Source organism: Phaenicophaeus curvirostris, chromosome 1 (genome assembly GCF_032191515.1).
Source record: "Phaenicophaeus curvirostris isolate KB17595 chromosome 1, BPBGC_Pcur_1.0, whole genome shotgun sequence".
Classification (NCBI taxonomy): domain Eukaryota; kingdom Metazoa; phylum Chordata; class Aves; order Cuculiformes; family Cuculidae; genus Phaenicophaeus; species Phaenicophaeus curvirostris.
Genome location: NC_091392.1, coordinates 44586517 through 44607468, shown reverse-complemented (window position 1 = coordinate 44607468; position 20952 = coordinate 44586517). Strand labels below are relative to the sequence as shown.

General features: G+C 46.2%; 1 protein-coding gene across 2 annotated transcripts in view; it reads right to left on the bottom strand.

Moving 5' to 3' along the window:
- CACNG2 (calcium voltage-gated channel auxiliary subunit gamma 2) overlaps nucleotides 1-18039 on the bottom strand; it is a 52775-nt gene extending 34736 nt beyond the window's left edge. The window contains exons 1-2 of one of the 2 annotated variants that reach the window (XM_069856910.1): nucleotides 17729-18039; nucleotides 17041-17186 (exon numbers count right to left, since the gene is read on the bottom strand). In XM_069856910.1, coding sequence (XP_069713011.1) covers nucleotides 17041-17182 — 142 coding nt within the window. In that variant the 5' untranslated portion in view covers nucleotides 17183-17186; nucleotides 17729-18039. The other variant, XM_069856902.1, reaches the window with a different exon arrangement.
- Nucleotides 18040-20952: the final 2913 nt, after the last annotated feature.

The window sequence follows — 20952 nt, the reverse complement described above, 5'->3', positions numbered from 1 at the left end:
ACTGATTGTAATCTACGACATTTCCACGGTGCTTTAGAGTTCAGCTATGTACTTCACACTTGGAAAACTGGCAATGCCCTTCTGTGGAGTGATAGGCAGTAGGGCCAGGTAGACAGCACTCTGGAAAGATGGTGGAGTGATCTGGTTATGGACCAAGACTTGGCAAAAAGTGCATATAACTCTGCCACTGTCCTTGTGTATACTTGGCTAAACACTTAACCTTCTTATGTCTGAAATTTTCCAAGTACAGAATGGGCATGGGAGCATTTTCTCATGCTGCAGGAGCACTGCATGATGAAATTCATCAAGGACTGAAAAAACCTGCAGAGGCAGAAGAACTTCTGTTGCTGTGGGGTGAGGACACTAATGACATGCATAGAAAGCACAAGTTGAAACCTCACAAGCAACATTGATTCTACTGATGAATAATCAGACATTTCCTTCAGTAAATCATCTGTCATCTTGATTTGTACCAGTAAAACTTCGTACCACAATTTTCCACTCTCTGTTCTGGAAGTGCCATGTGTGTAATGGAAAACAAATTTATTTTGAGAGGTTTAAAAATGTTATTGAGACTATTCTGATGCTCCTTCTGTGTGAAAGCAAGCATCAGTTACTACTCACCTAACCAGACCTAACAGACTTCACAGGTGGCCACAATGATCTTCAAGAAAATCTCATAATTGTCTTTCTATGCATAAAATTGTCAGCATTTTAAACCCTTACATTCAAAGCAGCTTCTGTAGGGAAGCTGTGGCTTTCCAGTTTTCTCAGTTTTATCTGAAATGAGGTGGGTAGTGTGGAGGTTAAAGGTAGTTTTGTATTGCAGTTGTATCTTTTCTGGCCATCAGACCAGAAGAGATTGGCTTAGTCTCTGATGCAAGTTAGAGACACCTCAGGGCTGTTCTAACATATACCTGACCAAATCACAACTCAAAACAAAGTAGCAATGAATCAGGGGACTCATGGAACATAATATCTTGTTACTTATAGTATTGTTCCTTTGGCCACATCCCCTAATTGAGGGGAGGTTTATTCATTTCTTGGCTATGTGGGAGTTTCCCTGTAAAAGGATGATCCCCAAGTAGCCACTTAAACCAGTAATGTGCAGCAATGTTAGAAGAGGGCAGGATCTCTTTCTGACTCTGTGGAGTCAGGCAGCAATATAATTAAATGGAATAGCATGATGTTTTCTGTTCTGAAAAAAAAAGAAGTCACTGTCTCAAGACTAGATCTTGCCTGTTTTGAGCCTTGGACACGTGTCCTTTTGGAGGAGACAAATCACAAAAGTCATAGTGGCTGTTTAAACTAATAAATGAGACAAATGCACATTTTCCAGAGAAGAGGTACTTCATCCGTGAGAAGAGGCCATATCCAGGTGCACTAGAAGGCTACACAGCAAACCCTGCTCATCATTCTCCTGATGTACTCCTGCAGGGCTCCTGGCAAGTTCAAGAGATGGTATATGAGGAACCCAGCACAACCTCACAAAAACCTGTATGACACAGTAGTTCCTGATATAATCAGTGCAAAATCACCACAATAACCTAGCATGACCCACCAGATTGACCCTGTGACAACATTTGATTTATTATAAATGACATGTATTTAATCACTCACCAGAGAATGCCAAATGACGCAGCACAGCATTGCTCACTGTGGCTCTACTGAACTGGCACGCTCTGATTGGCTTTGGGGACACACGCATTGGGTGATTCATCCAATTAAAGAGTAGCCAATCTTCCCAACACTAATGAAACACATCTCTGTTTTACCTGTAGCACTTACTAACAACCCATTTAGGCTTTTCTGCTGCTCTCATCACCCTAAGGTATGAGCATGTTGTAATTAATGGACAAGCTGACTTGCAGTTGAGGTTAAAAGAAAAACCTCGTTCCTAATGGGATTGGGTTGAATAATTTGAGAGTTTATAATCAGAATACAAATGTTCGATCAACTGATTAATTACCATATTGGCTTAGCACAGGTTGGATGATGTGTCCCCCCCCCAATAACATTAACATGGAACTGTTGAGGACAGTGTGTACTAAGCATACCAGTGTTAAAATGTTGTTGTAAAATGTGTAAACTATATTTTAAATATGGTTTGAGTTTTCCTGCAGAATGTGAGAAAGACACTGCTGTTCTTCTGCATTGGAAGAACAAGTAAAGATATCTTGAAGTTGCATAGCAAACTGCCCAGTAAAGTCACTAGTGTATTTCGTGTATGTCAGCCAGAGCACAGATATAGAGCTTGGTCCTCAAATTCACTCCAGTTGTTTTGCCCCATTTAATAGTGTAAAACACTGAAGAATTTGCTTAAATTCCTCCTGAAGACATTCAGTATATAAGAGGAATCCTGGATGACATGTTCAGGGACATGCAAATGATGTGGCAGTTTAAGACTTTCCTCCTTCTCTGTCATTCTGGACTCAGTATAATCCAGACACATTGGAAAATCAAGTCCACATGTGAAGGACAACAAATGGGATCTGTCATGAACTAAACTGATTAAACAATATTGCCTCGACCCTCATAATAAACCTATTTTTTCCTATTAGAGCCTCAGTTTACGCTACTCCTTTTGCATGTCGCTTGGTCTAACATCCATGAGGTCCCAGCTCACTTCCTTCCTTGCACGAAAATTAAATCTCCCTTCAGCTGTAGGCTCTGCCCCAATTCCCCACTCATTTTGCTGCTGTACAATTAAAAAACAGATTCTCCCTCATTTGCTCTCACCATCCTCCTAATTTAATGGTGTGGTCTTTTAGCAGCATGTGGACACGTGAACTGATCTGCCTCCCATCTTGTCATTTTCTCTCACATATCCGACCCAGTTCCCAGGGTCTGATTTTGTACAACTATGACCATTTATTCTTGAAAATTGATCACTGGCCCAGAGGCTAAATGTTTATTATCTGGAAAAAAAAGACAACATTACATTTACTGTTATTTTAGGTACTGAAAAGGGCAGAAAGTCTTACTGTATTAGCAATGAAAGGAACAAGGGTGGCTCAAGAGGGTTTTGGCAGGTTCATGAAGTCACAACATTTGAAAGCAAAGTCCACATTTGATCACCTATCAACAATTTATCAATAGCTCAGTGATTAAAAACAAAGCTCTTTCACTTCATTAAACACATTCAGTGCCATTTGCTCTACATTCCAAATGGCTGAACTGATGTTCCAATGCAGCCTATTTTTAGTATTTCTCATTAGTTCATTATTTGGGAAAAGCTACTGACTATGTATCTGTTGCAGAAATCTCATTCTTTGCATAGATCCCAAAGAAGAGTAGGGCTTCATATAGGTCCTGAGAGTTTGTTTGCATGTGGGTTCAACCTCTGTCCCTGCTGTGGTGCAGCTCAGTGAAGTGAAGGGCATGGAGCCTTTCAGTTCCTTGAGTCCCTTCTTTTGTTTTTATTATAGGGAAGAAGCCATGTAATGTATTACACCTTTTCCCAAGAAAACTAAGATCAAGAATGACAGAAAACTAGCAGTCTCAGTGAGAATTAAACAAGATACTCAAAATAAGTGATCTCTTGGGTGCCTGAGTAAATTACCACCTCCAGATCAGATTTTATTTATTTTCAGAACAAACTATTTCTTTGCTGGCAAATCCTGCAGTTTTCTCATGAATCCAATGAATTTTCACTGGTAAATGACAGCCCCAGAGAGAGAAGTGGCCATGTATCCCCAGGGCAGATGCCACATGGGCAAAAAGCATTCTAGCATTGCCTTTTCAGCAAGCTTCAGCCCTCATGTGAAAGGACAGGATCTGCAGGTCACATGGAGATTAGTCTCTGTGTCCTTCAGCCTTGCCTGCTAAAATGGCAAAGGAGAAATCCAGCTGTGATGACATCTTCTGGCTCCAGGTTTCTCAAGCATTCAGAAACACATCTGGGACCAAACTTTCATTCAGGACCCCAAACAGTACAGTAACCCTCTCAAGGGAACCAAAATGACATGCGTTCATTCATTTCTTTCAGACCACCTGCGGTTACCTAGTAGGGGGGAAACCCCCTCCAATCACATAGTCATGCTCTTTTGGGGATGAAGGAATTATATTTGGATTGAGAGCTGAGAGAGGCTCGTACTATAAGTCTCCATGGCACAATGTAATATGACCTCGCATGGGCCTTGGAAGCAGCACACCTGAGTAAGCGCCACATCCTGACAGCTCTCAGACATGCTGCTAATTTGCCCGTGCAGAGCACCACGCTTGAGCAGCCATCAGGGCTTGAAATATCTAAGCTAGCTTGCTTAGAGTTATTTGGGTATGTCCTTCTGGCGTTGCCTGGTGCTGGGCAGACATGGCGTATTCTGCATTACGCTCTGCCTGGAGAACAAGGTGAAGTCAGTTCTAGGTGTAATACCCTCTTATTGATGTCAAAAGCAACAATGCAGAAACAAGTTCTACACATTTTCTGTCTTCTGCTTTGCTGCCTTTCATATGTCATTTGTCATCTTAGATTGTCACTTCTTTGATGTAGGGCCGACAGCTTTTGTGTATGTATGGTGTCTAGCATAAGGGTATTTCCACCCTACATGAAGCGTTTTGGTGCAGCTACAATGGCAATAAAATATGAAATAGTCAGAGACCCCGTGCTGAAAAGCAGCAGCCAGAGATGAGCATTAAGTTTTGGTTCTCCTGCTTTACAAACATTGATCTAGTCAAACCATGGGTCCTCTGTCACAAAAACTGTACCCTCCAGAAGAACAAATTCGTGTGCTTATCACTGTGAGACCAGCAGAGAACCTCAGTGTAGGAGGTGCCCATGTCTGCCTCGAGTTTCTTACACAGATAAATTCCTTGACATGACCAATTCAGGAAAGAAAATTATATTCCAGCTTGATTCCTCTCTTCAGCTTTCCTTTGTCAGTCTTTACCACAAGGAGCCATGATCACTGGTCATACTTTCCAAAGTGGTGTGGGTCCATGGTTGGTTGGTTTGTGTCATTGATCTTGCTCTGTCTATGTGTGTGTAAACCCTACCTTCTTCCATGGGCCAGAGCAGCGGGGGGAGGGACAAAAGGGCATTAGGGGTGGCAGATGTTGGAATCAGACAGGAGAAAATCCATCCCATTCCACAAGGCAGAGAAGGTGGATGAGGATGTCTGTCTCTCCATCCATTTGCTCCAGCTGATATTCCTACTCCTCTCAGCAATTCAAGTCTTTGCTACCTCTGATTCCCAGGGTTTCTCCTGACTCACACACCTCTTTCAGACCATATTTCTCAATTACCTCCTTACAGCACTTGCATTGCACTCCTGTTACATCGCCACCTCGCCATGCCATGCCACGGCCGAGTCCTGAGTACCCTTGTGCCTAGTTTTTCTGTCTGGTCAGCTGTGCTTTCCAGTTGCCACAGACCAGTGCAGCCCCAATCATCCTTCTGTTTCCAGCATGCAGAGATGCTTTCCTCCACGGATGAGTCAGTCTACTCCCAGAAACATCCCATACTTTCAATTTCTGCAGAAGAAAATAAATCCTCCCTGGTTCCAGTGCCTTTGCATCCACACAGTGCTCTTTCTCGCAGTCTTGCTTTGCTCTGCATGCTTTTCCCCTCACTGTTCCTGTAAATGTGGGCCAAGCTATAATGATGCAGCATACAGAAAAACACCTTTCTCCTGTTATCTTACACAGCCCCTGGAATTAATTCCTGGAAAGCTGTTCTTTGACTTTCTGAGTTATGCTTTCCTGTGAACACACAGACAAAGTGATATCTGAAAAGGGGAAAAGTGGTGTGATGATTGGAGAAGAGTGGTGCAATGATTAGGTGGTCACCTGAAATTTAGGAAAATTGTCATCCCATGCTTTTCCCGGGTGCTGTGCTGCCGTTTGCATTGCAGCTCACTCAGCAGGGTAGACATATTAGTTTCTCTGTTTCCCCCTTCCCAACAGCAAAACAGCTGCACTGCTCTGCTCTGCTCTTGGCAGCTGTTTTCTTCAAGACTACGAGGTGCTAGAGTATGGTTGTAATGGAGGTAGTTTCAGCTGGAGGACACTGTAATGTGCATCTCCAATTAATCCCCAACACTAAGTCTGTTCATAGCTGCTCTGCTACCCCAAATTCTTGCACTTCATGACAGAATCTGTCATCCTCCCTAGTTTCTTCCCAAGCCTCCTATGGAACTTCTCTGTGATTTTTCTCTTCCTTGAAAGGGATACATGGCTCCTGCTTTTTGAGAAACAAGAAGAGCAGGAGAGATTTAAACAACTCCATGTTGGGTCTAGCCCACTGTGCGATCACTTCCAGAGTGGAAGTCACGAAGGAGTCTAGCCTTGGTTATTTCTTGAGAGAATGTCTACGTGTCTCCACTTCTGTTGTTTTACAGAACAACTTATAATTTCTCTTTGTGCTGCATAAACTGAGATGACAGGTCTTCAGGCAGGCAAATTATTTGAGGACAATCTGGGATAGAGGCTTCTACACTGAACTGTAGCACCTGGTCATCATACACTGCAGGGGTGCACTGAAGCAAGCTGAAGGAGACAGGGACCTGGAGCTAGCTATCTCTGGACTTCTCTTCCCTGGCTGCATTTCCACAGTGTGTTTGGGATATCTGTCTCTCACTCAGCTATTTCCTCTGGACATCAGCCCCTCTTATCAGTCCCTAAAATACCCTAAACCACATTCTTCACTTGGCCCACAATATTCCCACTGTCTGTGGCCAAGTATAAACTCCCAAATGCAGGCAAACCTTCCATCCTGTGGCCACACCATTTAGTAAAACTTCATAGTTGCCTCAATCTATTCAGTGTACTTTATTTCACCTTTCAAGGACCATTCTTTAGTCTCTGAATATTTGATTTCTATCTCACCTCCCTCACCACTTCACTCTGTGTGATATTCTTTCCTGCTCAAGTCCTTTCAGGCGCTGCTGATCTTGAAGATCCCCAATTACAACCACTTTTCTTGTGCTGGTAACACCTTAAGAGACAACAGCAGCTGCCTATAAAGGGCCTTTGCCATCTGTTTCCTTTGCCACTTCTTTGAGACAGCTCTATGTACAGAAAAATATTTATCACAGTTCATTCACTCCCTCACTCGAAAATGAGCAAGAGAAAAATGTCTTCTTTCATGATTCTTCCACTGCCCTTCAAAAAACCATGACCCTCAGCCTAAGGAAAAGGGCAATGTTTGAATCTAAAAGGAAGCAGCAGAAATTCTTGATGATTGATCCCTTGAGACCGTGTACTCTGAAGGCAATTCTAGGGGGCATCTGCATTTGGAAATGACTCCTCATGTCTGTCTGAAAGGCAAAAGTCAGAGCCAGGCCACTTCATCTCAACCACCCAGCTTTCATACCAACCATATCTGAGAGGAGATGCACATGTGCATGTGTGCGCACACACACACCCACACACAGGCACACACTTAGTTGTCAACCCTTTTCCACCACCTCTCCATAGAGGCTGAACAGAACGGGATCAAGAGGGATGGTTCCTACTGAGAAGGACTGAGGGCTAGAAATGTAAAGGGAAGAGAAGAAATGTCATCAGGGTCACGGGCTGGGGGAGAAAATGGCAGATGTGCGAGATGAAGTGGAGAAAAAGAGAAGAAAAGAACATACAGTGAATTCTGAAGAGGAGCCTCGGAGAGAATGAAGAAGAATTGAAACCAAGAAAGAAAAGTATTAGATAAAATCTTCAGAAGGAAATATAGCTCCAGGAGCAGGTTCTCAGAAATTTGCTGTTCACAATGGACAGATCACAGTTAGGTTACAGAAGGCAGCAAATAGGGTTGGGTCAAAAGTTGTTTGATTGAGAGTGCTTGGTCTATGACACTGAATGAACATGACCATAAACCTGGGAAATATTCAGTGTTCAAAAGTAATCTGTCACACTGCAGCTACGCTGGTGGTATGAACAAAACCTAAGAAAGACAGACGTTCTCTGAGCGGTAGCAAATTTAAGAATGAAATGTAGTTAGGAAGCAGTGGGAGGAGAAAAATAAAACAAACACTAAAAAAAAATCATGTTCAGGGGGAGAATGAAAACTGAGAAATAAGGAGAGAAAAATCAGAAAGGGATAGAAAATCCAGGGGACGGAGGTGGATAGTGTTGTTCTTTATTTGACAGAATGTGTACTTTATACAACAAGCTAAATCAGAAACTTATAGTTGTTTGCTTCTAGCAAAAACACACATCAGAAAAATTCCTACTCATGGACAGAATGGCATTGCATTCTCAAGATTTTGTATACCATCCTCATTTTCTGTTTTTCACAGCTAGCAGGCAGGAGTACATGCTCTGGGGGAAAAGGAGGTGCAGGATAAAGTCCATATGCTTCTCTAGGGAGTTATAGCTTTGATAGGAAGCTAGTGTAAAAACTTCAGCAGCCTGTGCCACAGAAACAGAAATGGATTTCACCTATCCTGCAGGGCTTGTTATGAAAACTCTGATCATGTAGTTTGGAATTTTATGGGAGAGCTTTTCTGTAACACAAAGAGGGTAAATGGGACTGGGAGACAGAAAGCTGTCAGTGAATGAAACAGATTCAATGAAAGACAGAAATGCAGGAAGAAGGAAAAAAGAAAGGTGAATGCGAAGGGGTTCATGGTCACGTCTGCCATTTTACGCACTCATTGATCCCAAGTGAGGAGTCTGTAAGAGGTTTTTTGCCCCACAGGGAGGGCAGCCAGGTTGAATTTTTCTAATGAGGGTTTAAGACTAGGAAAGTGGAAATAGCTAAAAAGGGGAATTGCTGGACTGGGTGAACAGCTGGCATAAATAAGTGAAGAGTCTCATTAAATTTGGGACTGTTCAACCCACTCACACTGGAAGTGAATTTAGCCCCTAGTTTATTTGGTACGGCATTGGAAAAGCAGGGACATGCAGTGACCTTCGGGGCATGGCTGTTTAAAGCACACACAACCCTTCCTCAGCCTCATTCTCCCAATGTGTACGCGGACAGGGTAATCAGTGTGGCTCCATCCGAATCAGTGAGGTTGCATCAGTGCAAATGAGGGGAGGATCGGACCTTCATCTCTTGTGCATAGAAACACTATAGTTTTGTACGTCATCAGATGCCAGTTCAGTAATCATTTCCAGAGATACAAGAGAAAAGAGACAACCTCATTTCTAATTTAGTCATGATAGCATCAAAGAGACCCAAAGCCTATTGCTTTCTGGGAAGCAGGGACTTCAACAATAATAATTCTTTGCACATATATAGCACCTTCATTGCTAACTACTTACTTTATACCCTAGGGTGTAAAGAAAAAGGACTCCACCTAATTCCATACGCTCTTAATTGGTTTCTATCCCAGATCCTTCCTGGCAAAGTGTGATAGAAATATCTAAACTTGCTGTGAATTTGTCAAATTAGGGCAGTCATTGACACCAGAAGAAACGCAGGCCCTAGTTTGCATCTTATATTGCAACTGCACAGCGTAGCACCTAGAAACAAAAGAAATGCCAGACTAAGTAAATCTGAGCTCCATTTAATCCCTGACAAATGTTTCAGGGAAGAGGCAAGAAGCACATGGCAGTCAGATAGGGGATAGATTGCCCTTGTGAAATGTTATCCTAGTTTTTATGGCGACTGGCTTAATTGCTGAATTATGAAACATCCAAAATACTGTTCACATCCATTAGGAGGATGCTTAGTTTTTGTGAACTCTGTCGTAAAGGCCCACTTGCTTACTAAATGTTGTCAAAATCTTGGCCACAGGAGCTCCAGTGGCAATGAGCTCCACTGCCCTGATATGCATCAAATGAGAAAGCTATAACTGGGTCTCCGGTGACTCATGTCAGGTCCTCTTGTCTGTGTGTTACAAAATGGGGAAATCAAGAGCTACTGATCCATCTTCCCTAGCCCATTCATTATTCAATACAATCCAATCACTTCCCTCTCATTCACCTCCTTTTCCAAGCAAACATGTCTAGTGTTGCAGGCTGCCTTCATACACCTGGTCTTCCCTACTCCTCCTTGTTCCTGTCCCCCTTTTATGAAAATTCTTTTGACTTTGCAAATCCCCTCCTGGGACAACACTTGTTCCTGCACTCTCTGTTATCTCTCTGCTCTGCTCCTTATGCCTAGGGACTTACTGGTGGTGGGTTTTCTATCTGCAGCTGTGTGCTGCACTGGGCCAATGACAGCGGTATCTCTCTTTCTGGCATCCATTGAGCTGCCATGGTTCATGTAGAGCCCTGCATGGTACAAAACCCCCATTTTCCCCCAAGTCAACGGTACAATCTGTCCTGACTCACTGAGATTCATTCAGATGATCATCAAGAGACCCCCAGCCCCATTCACCTCACCCCCTGGAGCGTTCCTGAGAGTCTCAGAGAAAATCATCCCCCTCTAAACATCTTGAAAAGGACCACTGCTTGCTGAGGCACTTCATCCTGACAAATGGAGATCTTTCACTGTAGTGCACAACAACTGCCCCAGGCTTGTGACTACAAAGACCCTTATTTTCCATTTGGATCCTGTCCTGATCCATGTCTGAGGGTTGCCAGGGAGGGTATTTAGGGCTGCCGTGAGCTCCTTCCAGCCCAGTTGCTGGCTGCATGCAGATGAGCCAGCTCATCAACTGAGCTGCCAGTGAGCCCTCCGGCCACGGGAGCTTGAAGGCAGCAAAGTGAAGGGATGTTGGTTTGACCACGGGCAATGAGCAATGAAGGGAACAAAAGGAGGGACTTGGGTCTCACCCCCATCAGAGGTAGCTGGGCTACCCTGAGGACAAGAGAAGACAGTGACAGCAACCAGTGTCAGACAATGCTTCGAGAAGGGGGGACACTGGCCAGAGAAAGGAGGAGCAGGAGAGCCAGGGAGGGGTCGGAAAAGAGTTGCTTTAGGAAGGAGAGGCAGCACAGCTCCAAATGGATGGGGTCCTTTGGCTGGCAGGGGACGACTGTATGTGAGATGGGGAAAAGCCAGGGGGAAATGATGGCAGAGAGAAGAGGAAAGAGAACAGATAGATGAGATGGCAGGAGCAAAAGGGACAGAGGAGAACAAGGACAAGATAATATAAAAGACGAAAGAGCGAGGGGGATAGGCCTCACAGAACTTGGAGAGAAACTGAGAAATAATGAAGGAAAAGCTGCTTTTGAGAGAAAGCACAGAAGAGACATGAAGATGAAAGGGAAAGAAAAAATAGGAAAAACAGGGTAGGGAAACAAGAACAAATTAAAATGGAGATGGATAGAATGAGTCAAAGATGGAGGGCAAGGAAAAAGCTGGGGTCTTACAGGCAAGGGAAAAATAACTTTTAGGTGTATTGTATTTACAGTATGTTCTGTGTATCCCTGACCTGTTCTGCACTGTGTTTCCCCTGCTGGGTAGCTGTCACCCTGGGATGAGGGCTGCAGGGGGAGGAGACGGAGTGAGAGCCCCACTGCTAACCCATTTCCCCAGCAGCACCCCCTTCCCTGCCTAAGAGCCCCCTGTAAGGTGGAAGATTTTGTGCCGTGAAAGGCAGCAGCACATCTCCTGACAACGAGTGCAATATGGAAGGGAGAAGCAGCACAGAATGGAGCAGCGAGGGCTCCCTCTGGGATAAATCGGGTATGCTTGATTGGGAATCTGCTCTTAAAACAGGGGCAGGGGGCAGAGCCATGTGAGAGTCTGAAATGTTCCCTGCTCCCCACGGCAACCTCCTCGCTACTGCTTTTAAATTAAACAAATATGGAGATTCTGCTGTTAAGCCTCAGTGGTCCTCCTCCCCCAAAACTCTAGCTTAGATCATAGCAAAACACAGTGAAGTGAGACAGGGGCTCAGAAGGCGGCATGGGGAAAAGGATGGGTTAAAATGGAAACATTGGATAGGAATAGCTCCTGGTCTCCCTGGCAAAGAGACATTTGTTCTGTCTCTGTGTAATTTCTTTATACATTACTGCTGCCACACTGCATCTCCATGTCCCTCCCACTGCATTTCGCTCTCACTCTCTTCAGCAAGGCAATTTCTGGTGCATTTCAGGACAATATTAACCCATTCCTCTTTTTCTCTCAGTAGGAAGATTCATAATTTAAGAGCAATTTAAAAGTCAGTTCTAGCAACTCGTAGCGAGGAACAGCATTTTCTTTTCAAACCTTACACAAGAACTGAGCTTGCAGGTCTCAGCCCCTCAGATCCCTAGCTTCTTGTTGACTTACAGTCAGGTGTGAATTTAAGCTGAGAGGAGAACCAAACAACCAAACCCACCAAAGTCTAGTGTCCTGAGTAATTCTCTCTTGCCATCTGCCAACACAAATTTTTAAATCCTTTGTCTTCCTCTTCATTCAAGGCCTGTCCAGCTCTGCATCCTCCTTCTCCCTGGCAGATGCAATGCCAGCAGCAATCAGCTATGTGCCGGGCCATTGCCTCCTGCTGCATCTCAGGGCTGTGATAGGCTGTTCCTGGTCCTGAATTGCAAAGACATGGAGACCCTGACTTAATCTACTAATATTTTCACTGCATATTCAGAAAAACCCCTGGGTTAGGACAATAAAAGTCTGGGGAAAGGACCCCGGCAAATTTGTGGGTCCTTGGAAGTAGGATGGCAGGCAATTCTGCAGGGTGAAACTAGGGATACTGACAGAAATGAAGGCTAAAAGAAAGGAAATTGGGAAAGGTAGTAGGGGGAGAGAAGGAAAAAAACTCTCATAAGATGGGCGTGAAAGGAAAGAAGTAGCCCAGGAGCAAACAGCAGTGGGAGAAGTCAATGTGAGGAGAGATGCAGCATCACAATTTTCTGGCAGAAGCTTGTCCACTGCCTGTGCCCTGCCCCGCTTTGCTGTCAGCTCTACATTTTTGCAAACACTGAAACTGCACTTAACTCTCATGCGCTGTTCAGATATAACAAGCTGAAAAGGGAACAGATCAGCTCATTAATTTTCCTTGGGAAGGGTCTCTAGGCAGGAATTATTTTCTGCACCAACATCCATTCAATTACTTGCCTTCACACCAGTCAGATCTACAGGGATGTCTAACCCCATGCGCATCACTCATGCCTGCCTGCCCTGGACTCTCCTCTTTCTCGTTCTTGGTATAAAAGCCTCCCAGACCTATCTCTTTCCTAATAATAATGACAACATGCCAAAACCAATAACCTACAGATATAAAATACATTTCATTTGCTTGCTTCGTAAGACCTTGATAAGGCATCGTCGCTCACTTTTTGAGATACTGTAGGGGATCTACAGGACCTAATGAAAGAATTAGACAAGGCATCACTCATAATAAAAAATGGTTTTAAAGCATTTGGTGCCAAGAAGGAATTAGGCTGGAAGATCTGCATCCATTTCGAAGTTGTAAGAGGTGCAGTATCCATGTGTGGCATGAGCTTGCAGATTGCAATTGCTGGGTGTACATCTGTGTTTTGTGCCTAGCTAGTTAAAGGGCTAAGAAAGGCCATTTCTCTTGAGGGACAAAGATCTTTTAATGGCCTGGGGACACATTTGGGCAACCTCAGAGTCTGAGAAAGGATTATCTTGAAGAAAATTAGGAAGAAATATCAGAAGTATGATGTGCAGTAATGTGAACTGACACCACCTTTCTCCTTCAGGGACGTGGGCTCACTCTAGGACACAGGAAAGGGGCGTAAGAAATCTTGATAGGGGAGGAACATCCTAAATGACATTCCCTCTGGAGCAATACAGAGATCTGAAAATGCTGACTGAAAGCCCACTGTGAGGAACTGAATGACTGGAGAGAGAGGAACCTGAAAATTGAAAGCCTTCAGACCAAATGCTTCAGGAGGAGCTTCTGACCACAGCGTATCTGTGCCTGCAGCCCAAGACCAAGTCCCCATGTCAATGTCTCCTCTTGGATATCTTGTCCAAGAAAAGAAAAGGCAATTTAGCACAATATTTTGAACACGAGGAGTCCACCGACTCTGACAGCCTACAGTATTGACTAATGCCACCATTTCCCCACATCCCCCAAAATGAAAACAACCCAGTCAGAGGCTTCCTACCAGTAGCAGGAGACGGTTTGGACTCCTTGTTTGATTATTTGTTTGCTAAAAATACACCTGTTCTCCTCTCCACTACCTCCCCTCACCCTACAGAGCTGCCCTGACACCCATCCCAGGCAGTAGAAGCATTTCACACTCTTTGTCAGGTGCCTTCGCCACACCGTGGGCAGAATGTGAGCGGAGTCCAAGGGTTTTGCCCTTTTTACAGCCTCCTGGGACCAAGTTATTACCTCCACAAATCTGCCCACTGTCTACATCATGAGGGAAAAGACTCTCTGGTGCACTCTTCTCCCTCCCACTCATCAGGCAGGTAGTTTTTACCAGGGAAAGCAAGTCAGTCAGGGACACCTTTCTGATTCCTTTTGCTGAGAAAGAAGAGAACCCCCCTGCAAGCAAATCAGGCATGACAGTAAAAAGCCTGCTGTCCAGGGGTTGGTGGGGATATTGGGCTGTGCTCATCAGGGAGCAAGAGAGTGCCAGTCACCAGCCCATGCAGGTTGTGGGGCTGCAGGAAGACAAGCAAAGGCATCCTGGCAGCGTCAGTTCCAGACCTGTGCCGTGTTGGCCCATGAGGTGCATCCGTGTCAGGCCCTGCTTGACATGCGGCCGTAGGGCTTTGCCTTCTGAGGAGGTGTTCTTTCTACCTGGCCCTTGTTCAGGTTCTGGTGCAACCTGTGCCCTCAGGCTAGGGACTTGGAGCCCATCTCAGCTCCTGTGCAGTGCATTGCACCTTCCAGCCCCACCTGCTGCTTCTGCCCAGCGTCCAGGGGGTGGGGGAATGGGACAGGTCATCCTTCATATGATTTGGGCAAACCAGAGCACCCTGCCATGCCATGCAGCTTGCTTTCAGGCTGCATTTCGCACCCCTAATGCAGGGCTGCAGTTTGAGCCTACTGGAGAGCATCAACAGGGAGGACAGGAGGACTGGGCTGACAGCGCAGTGTCCGGGCGGGAAGGGCTGAGGGCACTTTGAACCTTTTAATTGGAAGCATCCTGGCACTTTCCCTTGCCATGCAAGCCACTTCTCCACAGTGCCTGTGGGGTCCTGTCAGATGTAAAGGAGAAGGAGCCCCAAGCTCCTCCGATCTGACAAACCTCACCCGCCCCTTCCTCCTCCCCTTCAGACCATGTCCCTCTGGGTACAGCTCTGTAGGCAGATAGACATGATCTGAATCCACTGCTGATCCTAACCAGGGTCCTCATACCTGCTGTCTCCACCCCAGCCTCCCTCCACCCTTCAGCTTGGGGACACAGCTCAGAAAGGGAGCTCTTCCCCACAGCCTCCCTTCCCTACACGACTTTGCATTTGGGCTTCCTTTTTTTTTTTTCCCCCCTTCCTTCTCTCATTAATTTTTAATTAAGAAGATGTATCCTTCACTGATTGTAATGAATAGCTGTGTGAAAGGCTTTTAATTTTTTATTAATATATATCTATATATTTATCTATTTGGAGGAAATGCGTGTGTGTGTGTGAGTGACTGTTTAAAACATCCCCCATTAATTTACTGCTATTGATTTTCTGGCGTGGAGACAGCATATAGTATTCAGCATAGAGCTCCTCTGCAGGATATGTTAAAAGGCAGCAGTTTGGGTTGACAAAGGGCACTAAATGCAGTATGCGTCAAATAGACCATCGCTCAATGAAGTCACTTAGCTATTCAAAACATGTCCAGCCATCACTCAACCGTTTGCACCAAGAATGGGGGGGAAATTCGTGCTTCTTCCCAGACACAACCATTTCCAAACAGCAGCTTTAGCTTGCTTTGGTGAGAGACACCAGGACATACATAGTTTATTCCCCCCTGCCACCCCCGCCTTCTATCTCCCAGCACCGGTCTTAGAAAATCAGTTCTGCGGTACCGACTCCCCGTTCTCTCCCACTGGGGAGCTCCAGGCACACCCAGCTCTGGTGGACACCGACAGGCACAGACATTATGCCTTTCTGTCCATAAACCCCCAGCAATCCACCCTCCAGCTGGGAGCTGATTCACAAACAGGGTTTTACAATGGGCTGTAATGTGCACGCCTGTGCTCTCGCTCTCTCCTTCTCGCTACATGTGTAACATAAACCATGCATTTACATCAGTCGCCCCTATCCCTCCAGCGCAGGCTGAAGACCACCTCCCCAGCCCACACGTACGCCAATAGCACTACCGAGCAGCATGCATTTAAAAGCGAATCACTGGCCCCTCTTTTCTTTCCCCCTCCCTTAGGAACGTCTGATTCCAGAAGTTGGTTGCGGCGGTGTCTCTTCTGCCATCAGACATGTCACTGAGTTGCTGTTCAGTTTCACCACATCACACTTGGGCTGATTTCTCCATTCAGAGACTTGTTTATTTTTAGCCTTTACCATAAACCTTAAAAAATAACCCCAAACAAACCCCAACAACCCGACAACAAACAGGGGAAAAATCCCAGCCCCAAACCAAACCAATTGGCCACCAAATAGACTCCTCTGCACCCAGCCCAATGCTTATAGACATTACGAAATGCTCTGAACTCTGCTCGAGATGACTGGAATTGTTAGATATACCGTACGAGGCATTTTGTACATGTCAGGGTTGCCTCTCTTTCTCTCTTTTTCCTTCCTAAAGTGAACTAATAATTGCATTCAAACTGCTTCACAGTCACCCCTCCCCACATCACCCCTCACTCCCAGTCTTCTCTTTGCAAATAAGCCATTTGCAAAGAGAGCAATTACTTCACTCTGTGCTTACAGCCAGAGCACAGCAATAATACAGCATTTTTGGCACTGCTTTCCCAGGCAATACAAACAAGCTGAAGACAGGCAGACTGCACGGTTGCTTTTTGAAAGGGTCTCTCGATGTTTTTGTAATGCACACGTTATTACAGCTGAAGGGAGGAAGTGAATTTTTGGGGAAGGTGGTGGAGGCTGGGGGGAAGGGGGGTGCGGAAGGGGAAGGAAGAAGAGAACAGAGAAGAGAATGTTTTGCCTGTCTTCTTGCCCCTGTGCCCTGAGAGCTGAGCCCACTGCTCTCGATCCATGGTGAAAGGAATGAAGTGAGAAAATGGTGGAATGTGGAGGGATTTACTTGGGGCGGGGGGTGGGGGTTAGAACATGGGGTGGTGGGAGAGGAAAGGGTGAGTGTGTGGAGATCCGGAATCAAATACCTTCCAGGCAGCAGGTTCTCCATAATCCAGAATGGGTCATGACTTCCTCGTTCTTTTTGCTGGTTTCGTTCTCACTGACAGTTTTAGTCTTGCAAACCCCTCTGGAGTAAAGCCAGTAGTCGGTCCCCACAGCTATGGTCATCAGGCTGAAGGCAGCGAAAGCACCAACGGTGGTTAAAAGCATCTGAACACCTCTGTCAAAGAGCCCCATAATTCTTCATTATACAAATACCCAACCGCCTTCTGATTCTTGGGGTGTGTGTGTTTAATAAAATAAAAGAATAATAATTCCGACTAATAATATAATGGGTATATATAGAGAGATAGATATCAAAAAAGGGAGGTAAGAAAGCCCACGGAAAAGAGTGTAAATTAGAAAGATCACACAGGAGGAGGCTTGCCTTTTAAATCGGAAACGTTCTGGTTGAAATATAAAAAAAGGAAAAAGGAAAAAGAAAAAAAAAGAGAGAAAAGAACCAAGAAAAAACCAAACAAATAAAGAGAGAACCCCCCCCAAAACGAGACGCCTTAATCCCTTTTTCTAAAATTCTGGTCTCCAGTTTCCATATGTAATGGCTAATTTGGAGATGGCTTCCACAGTGAACGGGGGAGCAGCAGCAGCATCCTCAACACAATCTCTCATTATCTGGACCTAGACAGTTAGAGACTGTAAGAGCAGAGATGCAACCTTCAGTCTTCTTGCTTAGCTCTGCAGCCTGCGCCATGAAAATCCTTTTCCTTCCCAGTTATCTTCCTTGGTTTTTTATTTTTTTTTTCCCGGCAGCGGCAGTTGCTCCAATCCTGTCTCACTTTTTCTTGCTCGCTTCTCCTTCCTTTTGCTCGCTTCTACCACCAAGCCAGACTGCCCAGTATACTGTAAGCCCTTGATTTCAGCTGAACAGGTGCCGAGGTCTCGCCTCCCATGGCTTTTCCGCACAGCCGCGACGCTCACTCCCGGCAGCGGCGGGCTCGGAGAGAGGGGGGGACGGAGGTGGAGGTGTAGGGGTGGCGGGGGGCGGCTTCTCTCCCGGGCTCGGGGCGCAGAGCGGTGCCGGGCTGCGTCCCCCCTTGCCCCGCGGCGGCCCCCGGCGACTCCCGGGCCCCGCTACTGCATCCAGGCGGCGGCGGCGGCGGCGGCGCTGCTGGACGAGTCCCCCGCGGCGGTGGTGCTGAAGGACAGCTCCCCGGGCGGCGGCGCGGGAGGAGCGCTCCGGGGCCCCCGGTGGTGCTGAAGGACAGCTCCCCGGGCGGCGGCGCGGGAGGAGCGCTCCGCGGCCCGCGGTGGTGCTGAAGGACAGCTCCCTCGCCGCCCGCGCCGCCCGAGCCCCAGCATCCGCGGGCGGCAGCCGCCCTCCTCCGCTCTGCGCGGGAGGCAGGCGGGGAGGGGCGGAGGGCGAGCAGCCTCCCCCTCCACCCCGCGCCCTGCGCCTACCCCGCCGCTGCCAGAGCCGGGGACGGTGGCTCCTCGAGCCGGCCGAGGAGCCCGGGGGAAGGAGCAGCTGGGGCTCGCCCTCTTTCTCGCTTTTCTGCCCTTTCTGCCCCCACCTCCGCCTCACGCAACCCGCGCGAAACTTCAGTCACCCCGGGAGATGGGTGAAACGTAACGTGGAAGGATAATTTTTTTAAAAAAATGAGCGTTTGTTACTGTTATTATTCCCGCTGTTACAATATTTAAGTGCTCGCTCTTCGCTCTTCTTGGTTCCTCTGCAAGTTACATATGTTTTGGTGTTGCTCATTTTCCATTCCTCTGACTTCCCCTGACCGGTGTTGTGTGAATCCCTGTGTTCTGACTTTGTCTTTATAGCTTTCTGTAAAATCCCAACGCCTGCTCCAAGAAGCAGACATTTTGGGAAGATTCTTCACAAGAAAGGAGGATTTATCATTATTAACATTATTTTGTTAAAGAAAGGAATCACCAAAATGAATCCCTGACTCCCCAGCCCCCAGAAAGCAATCCAGCTTTCATAGTCTCATTTTACACAGAAAAGTGCATGAGCTGAATGGATGCAGACTGAAATCTATCACTGCTTAAGTTTCCTGTGTCAGACACAACCCGATAGTACCGGGAATGTATACAAAATTGTGCAATACTGACATCTAAGTATGTCATAATCCTCTCTCTCTTCCTCAGCAATATCATTACACCAGGTTAATTACATTAGTCACCTCCTGGTTCTATACATGTAACTGCTCATTAATGCAATGATCATAAAGAAAAGAAATAATCTAATTCTTGATGCTACCAATTTTGTTTCTCTCTGATCAGATTCATTGTTCAGTGAAGAAGACAGCAGAAGAGCTGCTTCAGGTTCACTGCCATTCTGTGAGGGGAGCAGAGCTGAGGGAATGGGGTGCTGGGAAGTTGGGTCGGTTGTAGGGCTTCAGCCACATTGCAATTTCATAATTTTATTTATCTCTCTTCCCTTCCTCCTTTCTGGGTACAGAAAGGGGTTACCCTTTCAGGACAATCTCCCCCAGGACTGTTGGACATGAAGGGCTCTATAGCAAGCAGCAGCGGGGGGCACTGGCCACCCTACAGACCACTGATGATTTCCCCCATTTGGAGGGCACAGACCAGGCGGCCTTTGCAGCCAAGAGTGAGATAGGGGTGTTTACCAGCAAGCATTTGTGGAGTATGGCATCAGCTGTATGCAGATCACCACCAGCAGGCAGGAAAAGCCCTGGGGAAGAAGGAGAGGGGAATGGGGAAGGAGAGTAGGAGACAGTGCAGGCTGAGACCACTGACACATTTTGGGGGGGCAAACACAGTCCCTAGCTTCAATGAGGGACTCCTGGTCTTGTCATCTGCCACAGTAGCTGCGGGTCTCTTGTTGCACTCACGGAGCTGCCGAATAGCTGAGGAAGGGCGAGGGGGGAGGTGGCCACAATGCGCCTTTAGCTCTCCGAGTACAGCCGGCTGCAGGAGTGCAGAGGATGGTAGCTGTGGACAGGCTTTCTAAACTTGTTCTTGGTTTAGAGGAGTTTGAAAGGCAGAGATGCAGAGAGCACCCCTAAGATGGTGGGAGATCATGGCACTACAGAAATGGCCTGCAGTGAGGAGGAGGAGACTCCTCTTAATTGAGGAAGCTAGAGAAGACCACTTGAGGACCTCTCCTTTAGTTCTCAGATATTTCCACTGAAAGAAGGAAGGGGCCTTGAAGAGGAAATATGTAAGGCAGGAATAATTCTTGAAACTCTGGGTAATTTTCTTTTTGTGTCGGTGGTTGTGCCCCTCCAACCCCACCCTAATATTCAAATCTTTTCACTCTTCAAAGGAGTGTAGAGAAACTGGGCCAGAAGCCTGAAAGACTCTGAAGAGTAAGAACTTTGTCTGGCTATTCTGGCTCTCAAATACATCAGGTACCAACATTTTATGTGTGAATGGGAAAGACATTCTGGAAATCTATGGAGCTTACTCTAGAACTCAAACTGTGGAGTTCCAGGGAAGGCAGGCTCCTCAGTTACTCTGTACTCTCAAAAAACCCGTAGCACGACTCTTCTAGTAATGCGAAACAAAGAAACCTGTCTGGAGTAGAAGCAAAAAGGTCTCAGGCCTTTTGAAACCAGTGCAGTGCATTCAAACAGGAGAGGAAGGGAAAGAAGGGACGATGATGTGTGTTTTCATTTAGGGCTCACCTGTGTAGCCCATGCGGTTATATTTTACTGCTACAAACAGTAGTGGTTAGGGTATGCTGGGCTGCACAGATGGAGTTATCACTGAGTTGAGGAGCTTGCTTCTGTTGGTATCTGAGTCTAGTGAGACTTGTTGGGTGACCAAGCAGTCACTGCAGAGATTGTAGATTGGGGCTTGCAGGGGACCCCAAGCAATGTAAGAAATCACAGTTTTCATCTATATCAAGAAAAACAATGTTGAAATGTCAGGATTACTTATCTTTGCATTTAGCAAATCCA